Source organism: Gallus gallus, chromosome 34 (assembly GCF_016699485.2).
Source record: "Gallus gallus isolate bGalGal1 chromosome 34, bGalGal1.mat.broiler.GRCg7b, whole genome shotgun sequence".
Classification (NCBI taxonomy): Eukaryota; Metazoa; Chordata; class Aves; order Galliformes; family Phasianidae; genus Gallus; species Gallus gallus.
Window position 1 is genome coordinate 2,272,944 of NC_052565.1, and position 14,690 is coordinate 2,287,633.

General features: G+C 59.0%; 2 protein-coding genes across 7 annotated transcripts; one reads left to right on the plus strand and one right to left on the minus strand.

Annotated features, from left to right (window-relative positions):
- SMAGP (small cell adhesion glycoprotein) lies at positions 1–4,629 on the plus strand. 6 transcript variants are annotated; one of them, XM_040654928.2, is made up of 4 exons: positions 1–41; positions 2,957–3,097; positions 3,462–3,536; positions 3,621–4,629. In XM_040654928.2, exons 2-4 carry the CDS (start codon positions 3,067–3,069, stop codon positions 3,791–3,793), a joined length of 279 nt encoding a protein of 92 aa, XP_040510862.1. In that variant the 5' UTR covers positions 1–41; positions 2,957–3,066; the 3' UTR covers positions 3,794–4,629. The 6 variants fall into 6 exon arrangements, with proteins under 6 accessions (XP_040510862.1, XP_015155877.1, XP_040510861.1 ...); XM_015300391.4 differs by having other exon boundaries at positions 3,025–3,097; XM_040654927.2 differs by lacking the exon at positions 1–41 and adding an exon at positions 1,059–1,197 and having other exon boundaries at positions 3,025–3,097.
- A 1,735-nt stretch (positions 4,630–6,364) lies between these two features.
- Positions 6,365–9,275, minus strand: DAZAP2 (DAZ associated protein 2). Its single transcript, XM_025145658.3, has 4 exons — positions 9,146–9,275; positions 7,942–8,063; positions 7,283–7,525; positions 6,365–6,497 (listed from the first exon to the last, which is right to left on the minus strand). The coding sequence occupies exons 1-4, from the start codon at positions 9,270–9,272 to the stop codon at positions 6,369–6,371; spliced, it is 621 nt and encodes a 206-aa protein (XP_025001426.1). The 5' UTR covers positions 9,273–9,275; the 3' UTR covers positions 6,365–6,368.
- Positions 9,276–14,690: the final 5,415 nt, after the last annotated feature.

The window sequence follows — 14,690 nt, forward strand, 5'->3', positions numbered from 1 at the left end:
GGGCAGCACATGGTGCATGCAGCCCCGCACGGCTGGCACGGGTATGGGGGTGTGGGGGATTTGGGGTGTGCTTGGGGTGGTGGGTGTGGGGCGGTGAGAATGGGACGGTGGGAATGGTGTGGTGGGTAGGGGGTGGTGGGTGGGGGGTGGTGGGTGTGGGGTGGTGGGGATGGGGTGGAGGTGATGGGGTGATGGGTACGGTGTGGTGGGTATGGGGTGGTGGGTATGGGGTGGTGGGTGTGTGGTTTTGGGTATGGGGTGTTGGGTGTTTGGTGTAGAGTGTTGGGTATACGGTGGTGGGAATGGGGTGATGGGTATGGGGTGGTGGGTACGGTGTGGTGGATATGGGGTGGTGGGTATGGGGTGGTGGGTGTGTGGTTTTGGGTATGGGGTGCTAGGTGTTGGGTGTTTGGTGTAGGGTGTTGGGTATACGGTGTTGGGAATGGGGTGATGGGTATGGGCTGGTGGGTGTATGGTGTTGGATATGGGGCCTTGGGTATGGGGCGTTAGGTATGGGGTGTTGTATATGGGGTGCCGGGTATGGGATGCTGGGTGTTTAGTGTTGTACATTGGGTATGGGGTGTTGGGTGTGGGGTGTTTGGTGTTGGGTGTTAGGTGTGGGGTGGTGGGTGTGGGGTGGTGGGTGTTTAGTGCAGTGCATGAGGTTTTGGGTACGGGGTGGTGGTTATGGGGTGTTGGGTATGGAGCGCATGGAGTTTTGCTCATGGAGAGCCTCAGGTGGAGCTCAGCCCTGCAGAGAGCAGAGCGAACGCTGAGTCAGGAGAGGGGGGGACCCCATGAGATGGAGCAGAGCGCGGTGGGGTTGTGGGCCCATCCCCTGGGTGTGGGGGTGGGATGGCACCACGCATCCCCTGTGCTGAGTTTTTGGGATGACTGCACTGCAGGAACTGCCCGTGGGCTCCGGGGAGGTTACAGGGACTGAAGAGCAACGCTGCGTCCGTAGCAAAACCTCACCCACAGAGCCCTCCCCCAACCCGCTTTGCACCCAGCAGTGCAAACAAGAGAGCATTTCCCATCCCGTGAGCACTCCCAGCTTTACAGCACATTCCCTGCAGTCATCCCCACACCTCTGCCCCACGCGGTGCTCAGTGCAGAGCCGCGCAGTGCCTGCAGGACCGGCTGCGTTGCGCCCCACAAACTGGTTTGGCACTGGTTTGTCACCATCCAGACTGGCCGGTGCTGTGCTGCAGCCTGGGGGGGGAACGGGTTGGGCCTGGGGGGGGTCCTGGTAAAATAGGGTTTGGTTGCTGGGAATGGAAATGGGAATGGGAATGGGAAGGGAGTGGGCATGGCGCATGCACGTAGCAGGGTAGGGGCTGAGGGAATGGGAATGGGAATGGGAATGGGAATGGGAATGGGAATGGAATGGAATGGGAATGGGAATGGAGTGGGAATGGGAATGGGAATGGAATGGGAATGGGAATGGGAATGGGAATGGAATGGGAATGGGAATGGGAATGGGAATGGGAATGGGAATGGGAATGGGGTGGGTATGATGCATGCACACAGTGAGGCAGGGGCTGAGGGGATGGGAATGAGAACGGGAATGGAATGGGAATGGGAATGCAGTGGGAATGTTGTGTGCACAGTGGGATGGGCTGATGGAATGGGAATGGAGCAGGCATGGAACATACATGCAGCGGAGCAGGGGCTGGAATGGGAATGAGAATGGGAATGAGAATGGAAATGGAATGGGAATGGGGTGGGTATGATGCATGCACACAGTGAGGCAGGGGCTGATGGAATGGGAATGGGGTGGACACTGTGCCTGCACAGTGGGGTAGGGGCTGAGGGAATGGGAATGGGAATGGAATGGGAATGAGCATGAAAATGGGAATGGGATGGGCACAGTGCCTGCACAGTGGGTAGGGGCTGAGGGAATGGGAATGGGAGTGAGAATGGGAATGAGCATGAAAATGGGAATGGGGTGGGCACAGTGCCTGCACAGTGGGTAGGGCCTGAGGGAATGGGAATGAGAATGGAATGGGAATGAGCATGAAAATGGGAATGGGATGGGCACAGTGCCTGCACAGTGGGTAGGGGCTGAGGGAATGGGAATGGGAGTGAGAATGGGAATGAGCATGAAAATGGGAATGGGGTGGGCACAGTGCCTGCACAGTGGGTAGGGGCTGAGGGAACTGGAAGAGGAGTTGGAACGAGAATAGGAATGGGAATGGGGTGAAAACGTTTTGTGCACACAGTGGGGCAGGAGCTGAGAGAATGGGAATGGTAATGGAGTGGGAATGGGAAAGGAATGGGAACGGCAATGTGTGCACGCAGTGGGGCGGGGGCTGCTGGAGTGGGAACGGAGTGAGCGCAGTGCACGCACACAGCAGCGCAGGGGCTGAGCTGCATTCCTGCAGCCCCGACGGCTGCACCCCGCGAGCAGGGAGAGCAAAGTGCTGCAAGGGGGGGTGTGGGGGGGGGGTGGGGGGGAGCAGCCAGCCGGGCGGCTCCGAGTCACGGCGGGGCCGGCAGTGCCAGCACTGCTCCGCGCTTTGCTAACCCGAGTCGGCACGGTGAGCGACGCCCGCCCCGCTCGCTCCTGCCGCTCAGTTTGCTCTTCTTACTGATCGATTTTCTTTCTGGGAGGATTGGGGGGGGGGGGGGGGGGGGGGGAATGGATTTGCTCCTGACATCTAGCGGTGCTTCTCTGCAGAGCGCTGAGTCACTCGTGCCCGGTGCAGGAGCCGCTGCCCCCGGGCTGCAGCAGCGCAGCGCTGCTTTGGGGGTTGCAGAGGTGGTTGGTGGGATGGGGACGGTGCACGGCAGGGAGCTCTGATGAGCGGTTGGGGCCGCAGCAGCTCCTGGTGTGCGATTTGCAAAGCTCTGCGGGGCTGCGGGGGGGGGGGGGGGGGGGGGGTGAAGGCGATGTTGTGGCCCCGCAGAACTTCACCTTGGAGAGCAAAAGGCGGAACGTGGATGCTTTCCCCAGGTGCCCACTGCACCCCTCCTGCCCCGCCGCATGGCAGCACTGACCACGGCCCTTCCTTCTCTCCGCAGTTGTGAAGGAGCCCTGAGCCCGAGCTCACCCACACCGATGCCATGGAGGGGGCTCTGCCCACGCTCCCCCCAGGTAAGACGTGGGGCACGGGCTGAGCACTGGGGTTCGTGCTTAGTTAGAGGTCTTCTCCAATGAAGACCTCTCCAATTCTCCAACCTTAACGATGCCGTGACCTCAATGACTCCACCAGCAGACACGGTGGGATGGGTTGGGGTTGGATTTGACCTTGGAGGTGTTGGCCCATCTGAACGATGGGTGGGCACGGTGGGGTGGGTCAGCAGTTGACACAGGCATTGGTCACCATCCCTGTGGGGGAGGGGGGGTGTGTTGGGGGGGGGGGTCACAGAGCTGCAGGGATGTGGGTACGCATTGGGGTCAGAGTGGGTGATCTCAGAGGTCTCATCCAACCCAACTGGACCCATTCTGCCATTCCAAGAGCTGACAACGCCGGGGCTGAAGAAGGCTCACCCCCCCGTGCCCCATGAAGCAGCCAACACGGCCGTCATCGCAGGTAGGGGCTGCCCGCCGCCCTCCCCCCACTGCTCCCCATATACTGTATGGGGCTGAACGCCCTCTCCTCTCCTTCTCCCATCAGTGGTCATCACGTTGGTGTTCCTCACCCTGCTGACGGTGCTGGTGGTCATCATTGTCTACCTGTACAGAAACAAGGGCAGCTACCTCACCTACGAGCAGCCGGCGGCCGAGGCGGACGCGGCCGTGCAGATGGAGGATGACCCATGCAAAGAGAAAGAGGAATATTTCATATAGGGTCCATCTCACGTCGCCTGAACCTCTGTCCGACCTTCTGGCAGCTTTCCTTTTCTTTTTTTTCTCTGTAATTTATTAATTAAGGCAGAGGAAGGTGAAGCCCAGGCGTGCCGCCGCCTGCCTGCAGCTCCGCGCCCCATCCCCTCCCTTGGGTGCCTTCAATACAACCCAGTGACAAACACCCCAAGAATTGCCGTTGTTTTTCCTCCTCTCGAGACACAATCGAGCCATTCTGCTCGGGGTTCAGCAAGCAGGGTCATTAGCACGGTGGGGTCATTAGCATGGCTAATTGGGAGGCGAAGGTCGGACGCGCAACGGGGCAGGCGATGCGGTCCAGCGCCTCCCCAAACAGTGCACCCAAACACAGCTCTGCCCCCCCCCCCCCCACCCCAAATTCCGCCCTTCAGAACCCCAACCCTCCTCGTGAGCAGCTCCTCCTCCTTCACATCACGGCCCAAACTGAAGCCGGAGGAGGAGGAAGTTTGCAAAACTGAAAGCAAAGGGGAAGCGCTGCAGCAACGCTACGGCACAGGACGGGCGGAAGCCACCGCGGGGCTGTGGGGGGGGGTGGGGGGGTGGTGATGTAAATGCATTCCTGCATTCAAATTTTCAAAATAAGTCTTTATTCTACTCGGTTTTGTTTTTTTTTTTTTTTTCCTTTTTTTTTTTTTTAGTATAAAAAAAAAAAATCCACAAGTTAAGTGCACCACAGTGTATAACAGAGAGACGGAACGCGGATCTTCCTTTTAACAGTCGGTCGGTGGCTGAACACAACACAGAGGGGACGCGGATTTACACCCAACTGAAACCTCCAGATAAAATATAGGTGAAGTCTGGTCTGGTTTTTTGTTTGTTTTGTTTTCTTTTCTTTTCGTAAAATAACAGCAACAACAACAACAAAAAAAAAGGAAACATTGAGGATCCCTGAAATGTTCTTCTTCGCCCTACTGTGACTCCATCGCACCCCCGGCTGCTTTGCAGTGTGTGTTCCTGTAGTGACCCACAGCCCACACTCAGCTGTTGGTGGTTCGACACCGTGTGGGGATGGGGGCAGCCCCTGTTTGACAACAGTGGGACGGGGTGGGGGGGGGAAAGGGGGGGTCTGGAGTTCAGAAAGGGGGGAAAAAGGGGGAGAAAAACGGGGAGAATGTAGGGGGGGAACATGGGAGGAGAATAGTAAAGGGGGGAGGACAATAAAGGGGGGGAATAAAGGGAGGGGGAATAAAAGGGGGGGGAAATAAAGGGGGGGGAGAAATAAAGGGGGGGGGGAGAAGGGGGGGGAGAAGAAAAGGGGGGGGGAGAAGAAAAGGGGGGGGGAGAAGAAAAGGGGGGGGGGAGAAGAAAAGGGGGGGGGAGAAGAAAAGGGGGGGGGGAGAAGAAAAGGGGGGGGGGGAGAAGAAAAGGGGGGGGGGAGAAGAAAAGGGGGGGGGGAGAAGAAAAGGGGGGGGGGAGAAGTAAAGGGGGGGGGAGAAGTAAAGGGGGGGGGAGAAGTAAAGGGGGGGGAGAAGTAAAGGGGGGGGAGAAGTAAAGGGGGGGGGAGTAAAGGGGAGGGGAGTAAAGGGGGGGGGAGTAAGGGGGGGGAGTAAAGGGGGGGGGAGTAAAGGGGGGGAGTAAAGGGGGGGGAGTAAAGGGGGGGGAGTAAAGGGGGGGGAGTAAAGGGGGGGGAGTAAAGGGGGGAGGAAGTAAAGGGGGGAAATAAAGGGGGGGAGAAATAAAGGGGGGGAGAAATAAAGGGGGGGAGAAATAAAGGGGGGGGAGGAGGAAATAAAGGGGGGGGAGGAGGAAATAAAGGGGGGGAGGAGGAAATAAAGGGGGGGGAGGAGGAAATAAAGGGGGGAGGAGGAAATAAAGGGGGGGAGGAGGAAATAAAAGGGGGGAGGAGGAAATAAAAGGGGGGAGGAGGAAATAAAAGGGGGGGAGAATAGGGGGGAAGAAACAAAGAGGGGGGAGAATAGAGGGTGGGAGAATCGAGGGGGGGAGGTAAGGGGGGGGGAACCTGCTTATTAAGCATCATCTAAAAGCAGAGTTAGCATCGAATGAAATGTTCCGACATGAGTTGCATCGTGTTTCTGGCACCAAAGCATGGCTTTGATTAGACCTAAATGTGCAAAGAAATCCAAGCGTACTTGGAGGGGTCCGGGCTCCCATGGAGGGGGGGGGGGGGGGGGTGCAGGGGGGAGGAGGAGGGATTGGGGGGGGGGGGTCCACACAGGGAGTTGGGTGAAGGATGCATCACACCTCTGCTTTGCGAGCTGCAGGTCCTGGTGCTCCGCTCCCCCCATCCCCTGTGCCCCCTCCCCCCCCCCCAAAATCCACCCTGGGATGAAAGAAGGGGCAGCCCTGCTGAGCCCCCCCTCCCTCCCCCAAACCCCGACGGAGGGATGGCGGCATTGGGGGGGGGGGGGTTCAGGAGCAGGAAGACACCTCGGCTCTGAGACCTCAGGTTAATACGGGACTGAAGCAGTTACATGGTGAGAAGTGCTGACGGTACGTGACGCCGTTCCTTACACACACGTAGCCCCCCCCACCCCCTAACCCTAACCCGCCCCCCCCCCCACCCACCCCCCTTCCTTCTTCACCAGATAGTGTAGCCGCCGTCTGAGCCTCCCAGGAAGAAGTTGCCCTTCCGCTGTGTCACCAGCACGTTGGCTCCCTGCATGACGGCCAGCTGTGCTGCGTTGGGGGGGCAGCCAGGAGGGGGGGGCTGCAAAACACAGAGCATGGGAGGGGGGGGCTCAGAACCTCAGGGAGATGCAAGGCTAAGGGGGCAGGGGTAAGGGGAGGGGGGGAAACATCCCCAGCTGCACTGGGATGGGGAATGGGGGCGTGGGGAGAAGCAGGTGGAGATCACCAAGCATGGGATGGGGGGGTTGGAAAGGTGCTCAGAGCCCCCCCCGCCCCAACCCTCTGAGCTGGGGGGGGTCCAGACCTGGGGGCAGCACTGCAGATGAGACCTCACCAGGGCAGAGTAAAGGGGGTCCAGACCTTCCTGCCCCACTGCAGAGGGGGACAACCCCATCCCTGCCCCACTGCAGAGGGGGACAACCCCCTCCCTGCCCCCCTGCCCCACTGCAGAGGGGGACAACCCCACTCCTGCCCCACTGCAGAGGGGGACAACCCCACCCCTGCCCCCCCTGCCCCACTGCAGAGGGGGACAACCCCACCCCTGCCCCCCCTGCCCCACTGCAGAGGGGGACAACCCCCTCCCTGCCCCACTGCAGAGGGGGACAACCCCCTCCCTGCCCCCCTGCCCCACTGCAGAGGGGGACAACCCCACCCCTGCCCCCCTGCCCCACTGCAGAGGGGGACAACACCCTCCCTGCCCCATTGCCCCCACTGTGTCGATGCAGCCCAGGGTACAGTCAGCCTGCAGCTGCAGTTTTGTGACCCCCCCCCCCCCCCCCCCCCCCCCCCCCCCCTGCTCCCCCAGGTCAGAAATCAAGGCACGCCTCCTCCATGCAGGGTTTTGGGGGGTCGCTCTGTACTCACAGGGATGCTGGCGGTACCTCCGGCCCCAAACCTCGCTCCAGCATCAAAGCCGCCCTCCACCAGCACGGTGGAGCCCGGGGGGTAGACGGGTCCCACGGGGTAATACGCCATGGGGACGGAGGAACCGATGGGCCCCACGGCCACGGATTGGGCCACGGGCAGGAAGACGGACGCACCCGGATACGCTGCCGACATGGTGGGGACGGTGGCAGCCCCCAAAGGGACAAAGCTGGGACGGTAGAGCTGCGCAGAGCCACGGGGCAGGGCGTCATTCCAGGCTCACCGCTTTATGGCCCCACACACCCATCTGCTTCCTCAGCCCCGAGGTGGACTTTCACCTCCTGCCATGCCATCCCCCACCCTGAGTTCTTGTGGACATTCCCCCCCCCCCCCCTCCCCACCCCCCTCTTTGTTGCTTTCCCCAACCATCACAGCCCCGTTCTGCAGCCGGGGGGCTCTGTGCCACCTCTGCTCCAATAAAGAGCGCTCAGAGTTAATTCACTTCAGTTCCCACGGAGAGGTTACGGGGAGCAATTTGGGCAGCAAAAAAAGTCCTCCAGGCAGAGAGGAAACGCAGCCACCAGAGCTGCTGCCGTGCCGTTTGGGTTCGTTTTAGTTTTAAATGCTTATTGCTCCAGGAGAAAAGAAACTGTGCTCACCTCGGAGTACGCAGGAGGAGCGTCGGTGTACGGCGGGGGCTGCGGTAGGGGCACAGTCTGTGGGTACACGGGGGGGTTGGCGGCGCTCTGCACGGGGTAGGAGGGCTGCGTGGGGTACTGCCCTGTGAGGGGGGAGAGGGGAGGTCACAGCCCGACCCACACACAGCCCCCACACCCCCATTGGGGACGCTGGGAGGGTTCAGCGCATGGGAAAGTGGAGTGATGGAGTTACGGCGCTGCGCCGGACGGAGGGAGACGGGGAAAGGGGAACTGCGGTGAAGAAATGTGATGAAACCGCAGCGGTGAGGGCGGCTGCTGGGAATGCTGCAGCTGATTCCGGGCCGGGGTTGGGGCAGATGGGGTGGGGGGGGGGAACGGTGGGGTTGGGGAAAGGAAGCGGGGGGGTTGCAGGGTTACAGTGGATCCAGACCACAGCACGGGGGGCCCCCCCCGGCCCGTGGGGTGCTGAGCCCCGGGGTCCCCCCGGTGCCACGCTGGGCTGTGGGGCAGAGCACAGGGAGCAGTGCCATGGGGCAGGGGATGCTCTGAGCCCTTTGTTCTGGGGGGGAAGGGGGGGTCCAATTCCCAGCAGTAGGCATTGGGAACCCTCTGTACCGGGGGGTGCTGTCCCTGTGCCATGGGGTTCCCCCGTTACCCCTCTGGGGGTCCTCCGTTCCCATTCACCCCCTGACATTGGTCACAGCTGCCCCCCCTCCCCCCCAGTGTCAATACTGGGGGGGGAAATGACGGCTCCCCCACGCACCCCCCCCCCCCATCCCATCACCCAGGAGGGGATCCCCAACGCCCCCCGTCCCTCTCACCCTCCCCGCAAAGAAAGGACCCCCCCAGTTCCTCACCTTCCCCCCCCACGGCCCCCACCCATTCCTCATCCGGGAGGGTCTCCGCTCCGTCCCTCCCCCCTGGCGTTGAACGCAGCCCCTCATGACGTCATCCGGGGATTCCCCCCCAAGCGGTCCCCCGCGGCGCACACAGGGTTAAACCCCGGCCGAGCCGCCCGTCGCCATGGCAACACGCGCGCCCGCCCCCCACAGCGTCGTTCCCATTGGTCCGTTCCTCCCCGGCCCGGCTGCTGCGGCGCGGCCCTTAAAGGCGCCGCGACCCCCCCAAAAGACGACCCCCGGGTGGTGGCAGCGGCGGGGCTGCGTGACCCCCGGAGGTGCCCCCGGCGCGGCGCGGTGCTTGCCTTTGCCGTTCATGGCGGCGGCGGGGGGCGGCGGTCCCGCTGTGCCCGCGCCGCGCTCTGCCTGCTGCCTGTCACTGCGGCGGGCGGCGGGCCGGAAGTGGGCGCCGCACGCACGGTGCTGCGTCATCACGCAGGAGGGCGGGGAGGAGCGCTCTTAAAGTGGCCGCAGCCCTAAAGACGGGGGGAGGGGAGAGTGCCTAATTAAGAGATGGGGGCGGCAAGTGGGGCTCCGACGTGGCGAGGGGAACCCTCGAGCAGCTCGTAGAGCAGTGGGGGGGCTCAATCAGGGCTTTTGGGGGGGCAGCATGTGAGAACTGCAGTAGTGAGGGGCTTTAGGTGGGCCCTGGGGGGGCATGTGGGGTGGGAGGGGGTCAATGGAGGGTGGCCCAGGAGCCTTTGGTGGTGGGGGAGGGGGAATATGTGGCCCAGGAATCATTTGTGGGGGAGAGGTGAGGCCTAGGAGTCAGTGGGGGGGGGATTTTCTGTGGCCCTGGGGACACTGTGTGGCCCTCATCCCACTGCTGCTCCCCACGGCGCTGTGTGTGGGTCTGAGCACCATCCCATTCCCAGCCCGATCCAGCACAGCCCTGCCAACCACCCTTAATTAAAGCAAAAATAAACCCAAACAACCAGCTGGGGTAGAGAGTGGGAGTGGAGTTTCCTGCCATAACCTCCAGTGCATTTTGATATTTCGGGTCCAAACGCTGTTAGGAAAATCTGCCCCCTTTGGAAGCACAGTTCTGGATGTGGAGCTCTGGATGTGGGGCTCCAGACCCCTCCCCACCCCCTTTTGAGCTCCGGACCCCCCTCACCCCCCTTGGCAACCAACTCATCACCACTCTCCCAGAGGAGAAATTGCTCCTAACACCCAACAAGGACCCCCCAGCTCTCTTTTATGGCTTTTCTGCAGTCTCAGGGCGCAGCCCTCTGCTCTCCGGCTCTTTGCCTTCCGTGCTGGCATTGTGTTTCCCCCCGGTGTAAGCCAACGCTTCGTGAATAATGTAGCACTGCTGATGAATATGCAGCTGGCTGCCGTGCCTGGGAGGACTCGTGAATAATGCAACGGGAAGAGCTCTGCGGGTCGCAGCAGCACTGCCAGAGCTGCAAAGTACACATATGTGTGTTGGGATAGAGCTGTATTTACCCTTCGAAGTGGGAGAATGGCTGGAAGCGTGCCCCGGGCGCTGCGGGGTGGGGTGGGTGAAAGCAGGGCTTAAAGATCAGAGAGGCATAGGAACGGTTGGAAGGGTTCTGAAAGAGCACAGAGCCATTGGATGGTTAGGTTGGAAGGGTCCTGAAAGGTCATAGAACCATAGAATGGGTTGGAAGGGTCCTGAAAGATCACAGAGTCATAGGATGGTTGGGCTGGAAGGGTCCTGAAAGAACAAAGAACCATAGGATGATTGGGCTGGAAGGGTCCTGAAAGATCATAGAACCATAGGATGTTTGGGCTGGAAGGGTCCTGAAAGATCATAGAAGCATGGAATGGCTGGGTTGGAGGGGTCCTTGAAGGTCACTGCACCATAGGATGGTTGGGTTGGAAGGGTCTTTAAAGTTCATAGAGCCATAGGATGGGTTGGAAGGGTCCTGAAAGATCATAGAATCATGGAATGGGTTGGAAGGGCCCTTATAGATCATAGAGCCATGGGATGATTGGGTTGGAAAGGTTCTGAAAGATCATAGACCCATAGAACGGGTTTGAAGGGTCTTTAAGAATCATAGAACCATGGAATGGTTGGGTTGGAAGGGTCCTTGAAGATCATAGAAGCGTGGGATGGTTGGGTTGAGAGAGTCCTGAAAGATCATAGAACCATAGGATGGTTGGTTAGGAAGGGTCCTGAAAGATCATAGAACCAAGGACTGGTTGGATTGGAAGGGTCCTGAAAGGTCACAGAACCATAGGATGTTTGGGCTGGAAGGGTCCTTAAAGCCCAGGCAGCTTCTGAGCATCACCACAGCCTCCTGCAGCCCACAGATCTCTCCTTGAAGCAGAACAATTCAGTTCCTGCTATCAGTGCCCGCAAGATCAGATCTGTGCCAGTGGAACTTTGCTCCTGTGGGTGATGGGAGGCAGGAGGGACGTGGAGCTGCTGAGCGCGCTGCAGATTGGCCACGCTGGAGATCAACCCAGCAGAGCTCAGCACCACGTGGCCATTTCCTCATTGCCTCCAACGTGATGGGGAGAGAACCTTCAAAAAAGGACTAAAAGCTGCATTTAGGGTCAGCTTCATGGAAGTTTGTGTGGCAGCACGGAAGCCAAGAGCAGTCTGGTGCGCTTCTCCCTGCATGTTCAACATCTGGAATACCAATTGTTGAGTTCTGGGAACATCTGGAATGCCCATCACTGAGTTCTGGGAACACACAGAACAAGCTGCTGTGCAGCATGCATGTCCCTTTGCAGGGCTGGGAACGTTTTATAGCAAATCAGATGTGCCAGAATCCACATGGTCAGCTGCAAACCCTCCCCTGCCCTGGCGCTGTGTGTGATTTCTGCAGACGAATCAGCAAGAGGAGCAAAGGAGAGGAAGGTGCAGCCAACACCACTCGAGTTCTGCCAGCTTTTCCCATCAAACAGTTAATTAACACCCCACTCCCCCCTCCCCCCACCTCCAACAAGTTGTTTTCCTGTAGGAAAAGAAATCTTTTCAGCACTCGTAAAATCAATTCCTCTCGAAGGGGAATTAAAAATGCAACGCGCACCCTCTTCCCCATATGCATTATATTAAGCAGTATGCCAATGTATGTAAATGAGGCAGAAATTTAACTAGATGGAAGTGTTTAAATATTCATAATCGCAGCGCAGCGTATGCAAAGCGGGCTCTCAGCAGAACCACGCGGCGGTCTCTAATAACAGCTGTGTGCAGATGGGGTGCTTCAATGGATCCGATGCGATTATGGATGGAAATGTGGCCCAGTGCTCCAGATGGGGCTCCCCCAGTGCAGAGCAGAGGTGGGGAGCACCTCCCTGCCCTGCTGGCTATGCTCTGTGATGTGCCCACCGGGGAACTATTGGCCTTCTTGGCCAACAGGCGCGCTGCTGGCTCGTGGTCAACTACTGGTTAACTACTGGTCAACCATTGGTCAACTATTGGTCAACTGTTGTTGGTCAAGTGTTACTCAACTGATGGTGAACCACTGACCAACCAGGACAACACTGGTGCTCTTGGTCATCAAGGCACACTGCTGCCTCATGGTCAACTATTGGTCAACCATTGGTCAACTGTTGGTCAACTGTTGGTCAACTGTTGGTCAAGTGTTACTCAACTGATGGTGAACCACTGGCCAACCAGGACAACATTGGTGCTCTTGGTCATCAAGGCACACTGCTGCCTTATGGTCAACTATTGGTCAACCATTGGTCAACTATTGGTCAACCATTGGTCAAGTGTTACTCAATGGATGGTGAACCATTGGCCAACCAGGACAACATTGGTGCTCTTGGCCATCAAGGGACACTGCTGCCTCATGGTCAACTATTGGTCAACTATTGGTCAACCGTTGGTCAACCATTGGTCAAGTGTTACTCAACTGATGGTGAACCACTCGCCAACCAGGACAACATTGGTGCTCTTGGCCATCAAGGCACACTGCTGCCTCATGGTCAACTATTGGTCAACCACTGGTCAACCATTGGTCAACTGTTGGTCAAGTGTTGGTCAAGTGTTACTCAATGGATGGTGAACCACTGGCCAACCAGGACAACATTGGTGCTCTTGGCCATCAAGGCACACTGCTGCCTCATGGTCAACTATTGGTCAACCACTGGTCAACCATTGGTCAACTGTTGGTCAACTGTTGGTCAAGTGTTACTCAACTGATGGTGAACCACTGGCCAACCAGGACAACATTGGTGTTCTTGGTCATCAAGGCACACTGCTGCCTCATGGTCAACCACTGGTCAACTGCTGGTCAACCATTCGTCAACTATTGGTCAACTATTGGTCAACTGTTAGTCAACCGTTGGTGAACCATTGGCCAACCAGGACAACATTGGCTTTCTGGGCCACCAGGACACGCTGCTGGCTCACCACTGGTCAAACTGGTCATTCATTGGGCAATTGTTGGTGAACCATTGGTCAACCAGGACACCATTGGCCTTCTAGGCCACCAGGGCATACTGCTGGCTCACGGTCAACTATTGGCCAACTGTTAGTCAACTGCTGGTCAACCACTGGTCAGCCAGGACAACATTGGCCTTCTGGGCCACCAGGACATGCTGCTGGCTCATGGTGAATCTGTGGCCAACCGTTGGTCAAATGTTGGTCAACCAGATCAGACTAGGATCAGACCCCCAACCCTCCTGCAGCCTTACTAGGATGGGAACCCCCACCCCCCCAGCAGCCTTTATATGACCAGAACCCCCCAACCTTCCTGCAGCCTTTATAGGACCAGAGCCTCCCCCCCCCCCCCCCCCCCCCCAAAGTCTTTATAGGGTTGGAACCCCCAGCCCCCCCTGCAGCCATTATAGGATGGGAATCCCCAGCCCCTCCTGCAGCCTTTATAGGATCAGACCTCCAACCCTCCTGCAGCCTTAATAGGATGGGAACCCTCAGCCCTCCCTGCAGCCTTTATAGAATGGGAACCCCCAACTTTCCTGTGGCATTTATAGGACCTGAGCACCCCCCCCCCCCCCCGCAGTCTTTATACGATGCCCCCCCCCCCCCCCCCTCCTCCCGGTAGCCTTTATAGGGTTGGAACCCCCAGACCTTCTTGCAGCCTTTATAACACCAGAACCCCCAACCCTCCTGCAGCCTTAATAGGATGGGAACCCCAAGCCCCCCCTCGCAGCCTTTATAGGACCAGAACCCCCAGCACCTCCTGCAGCCTTTATAGGATGGGAACCCCAAGCCCCCCCTCGCAGCCTTTATAGGACCAGAACCCCCAGCACCTCCTGCAGCCTTTATAGGATGGGAACCCCAAGCCCCCTCTCGCAGCCTTTATAGGACCAGAACCCCCAACACCTCCTGCAGCCTTTATAGGATGGGAACCCTCAGCCCCCTCCCTGCAGCCCCCAGCCCCTTTTTGCAGCCCCAAACCCGAAGCGCAGCCCCCTCCCAGCGGTGCTGTGGGGCCGCCGGAGCAGAGCCCACCCCCGGCTCCTCCCGCTGCATATTATGCCGGGGGGGGTTGGACCTCCGGGTAATGCTATGCAGGAAAATGGAGCGTTCCTGAATTATTACTGCACAGCGGCGGCGCTTCGGCGCTCCTCCCGCTTTCACTTTTCACGGCTTTTCGGGGCTTTTGGGGGCTTTTTTTGGGGGCGGTTTCGTGACTTTAAGAGAAGCCCCCCGGTCCTGGGGTTCGGCCCCGGGGCTCCGTCCCGAATTGCAGTGGATCGTTTTGGGGGGTTGGAGGGGGGAAGCGCGTGGAATCCCTTTGGTTGTGTCCCCCCTCCCCGCTGCTCCGCGTTAATGCGATGATGAACGAATTAATTGGTGGTCGTGAAATGCTGCGTTGGGGTTAGGAGGGGGGGGGGGCACAGAGCTGGGGGTCCCCACCCCACTGCCGTGGGGGTTGGGCTGCAAAGTGTGACCCTAAAGTGTGT

Coding starts and splice junctions, on each gene's coding strand:
- SMAGP (XM_040654928.2), top strand. CDS start 3,067: ATGGAGGGGGCTCTGCCCACGCTCCCCCCAG. Junction 3,098..3,461: donor TCTGCCCACGCTCCCCCCAG/GTAAGACGTGGG, acceptor TGCCATTCCAAG/AGCTGACAACGCCGGGGCTG. Junction 3,537..3,620: donor CAACACGGCCGTCATCGCAG/GTAGGGGCTGCC, acceptor TTCTCCCATCAG/TGGTCATCACGTTGGTGTTC.
- DAZAP2 (XM_025145658.3), bottom strand. CDS start 9,272: ATGACGCAGCACCGTGCGTGCGGCGCCCACTTCCGGCCCGCCGCCCGC. Junction 8,064..9,145: donor CGCCGCCATGAACGGCAAAG/GCAAGCACCGCG, acceptor CCCCCCTCACAG/GGCAGTACCCCACGCAGCCC. Junction 6,498..7,282: donor GAGGTACCGCCAGCATCCCT/GTGAGTACAGAG, acceptor TGTGTTTTGCAG/CCCCCCCCTCCTGGCTGCCC.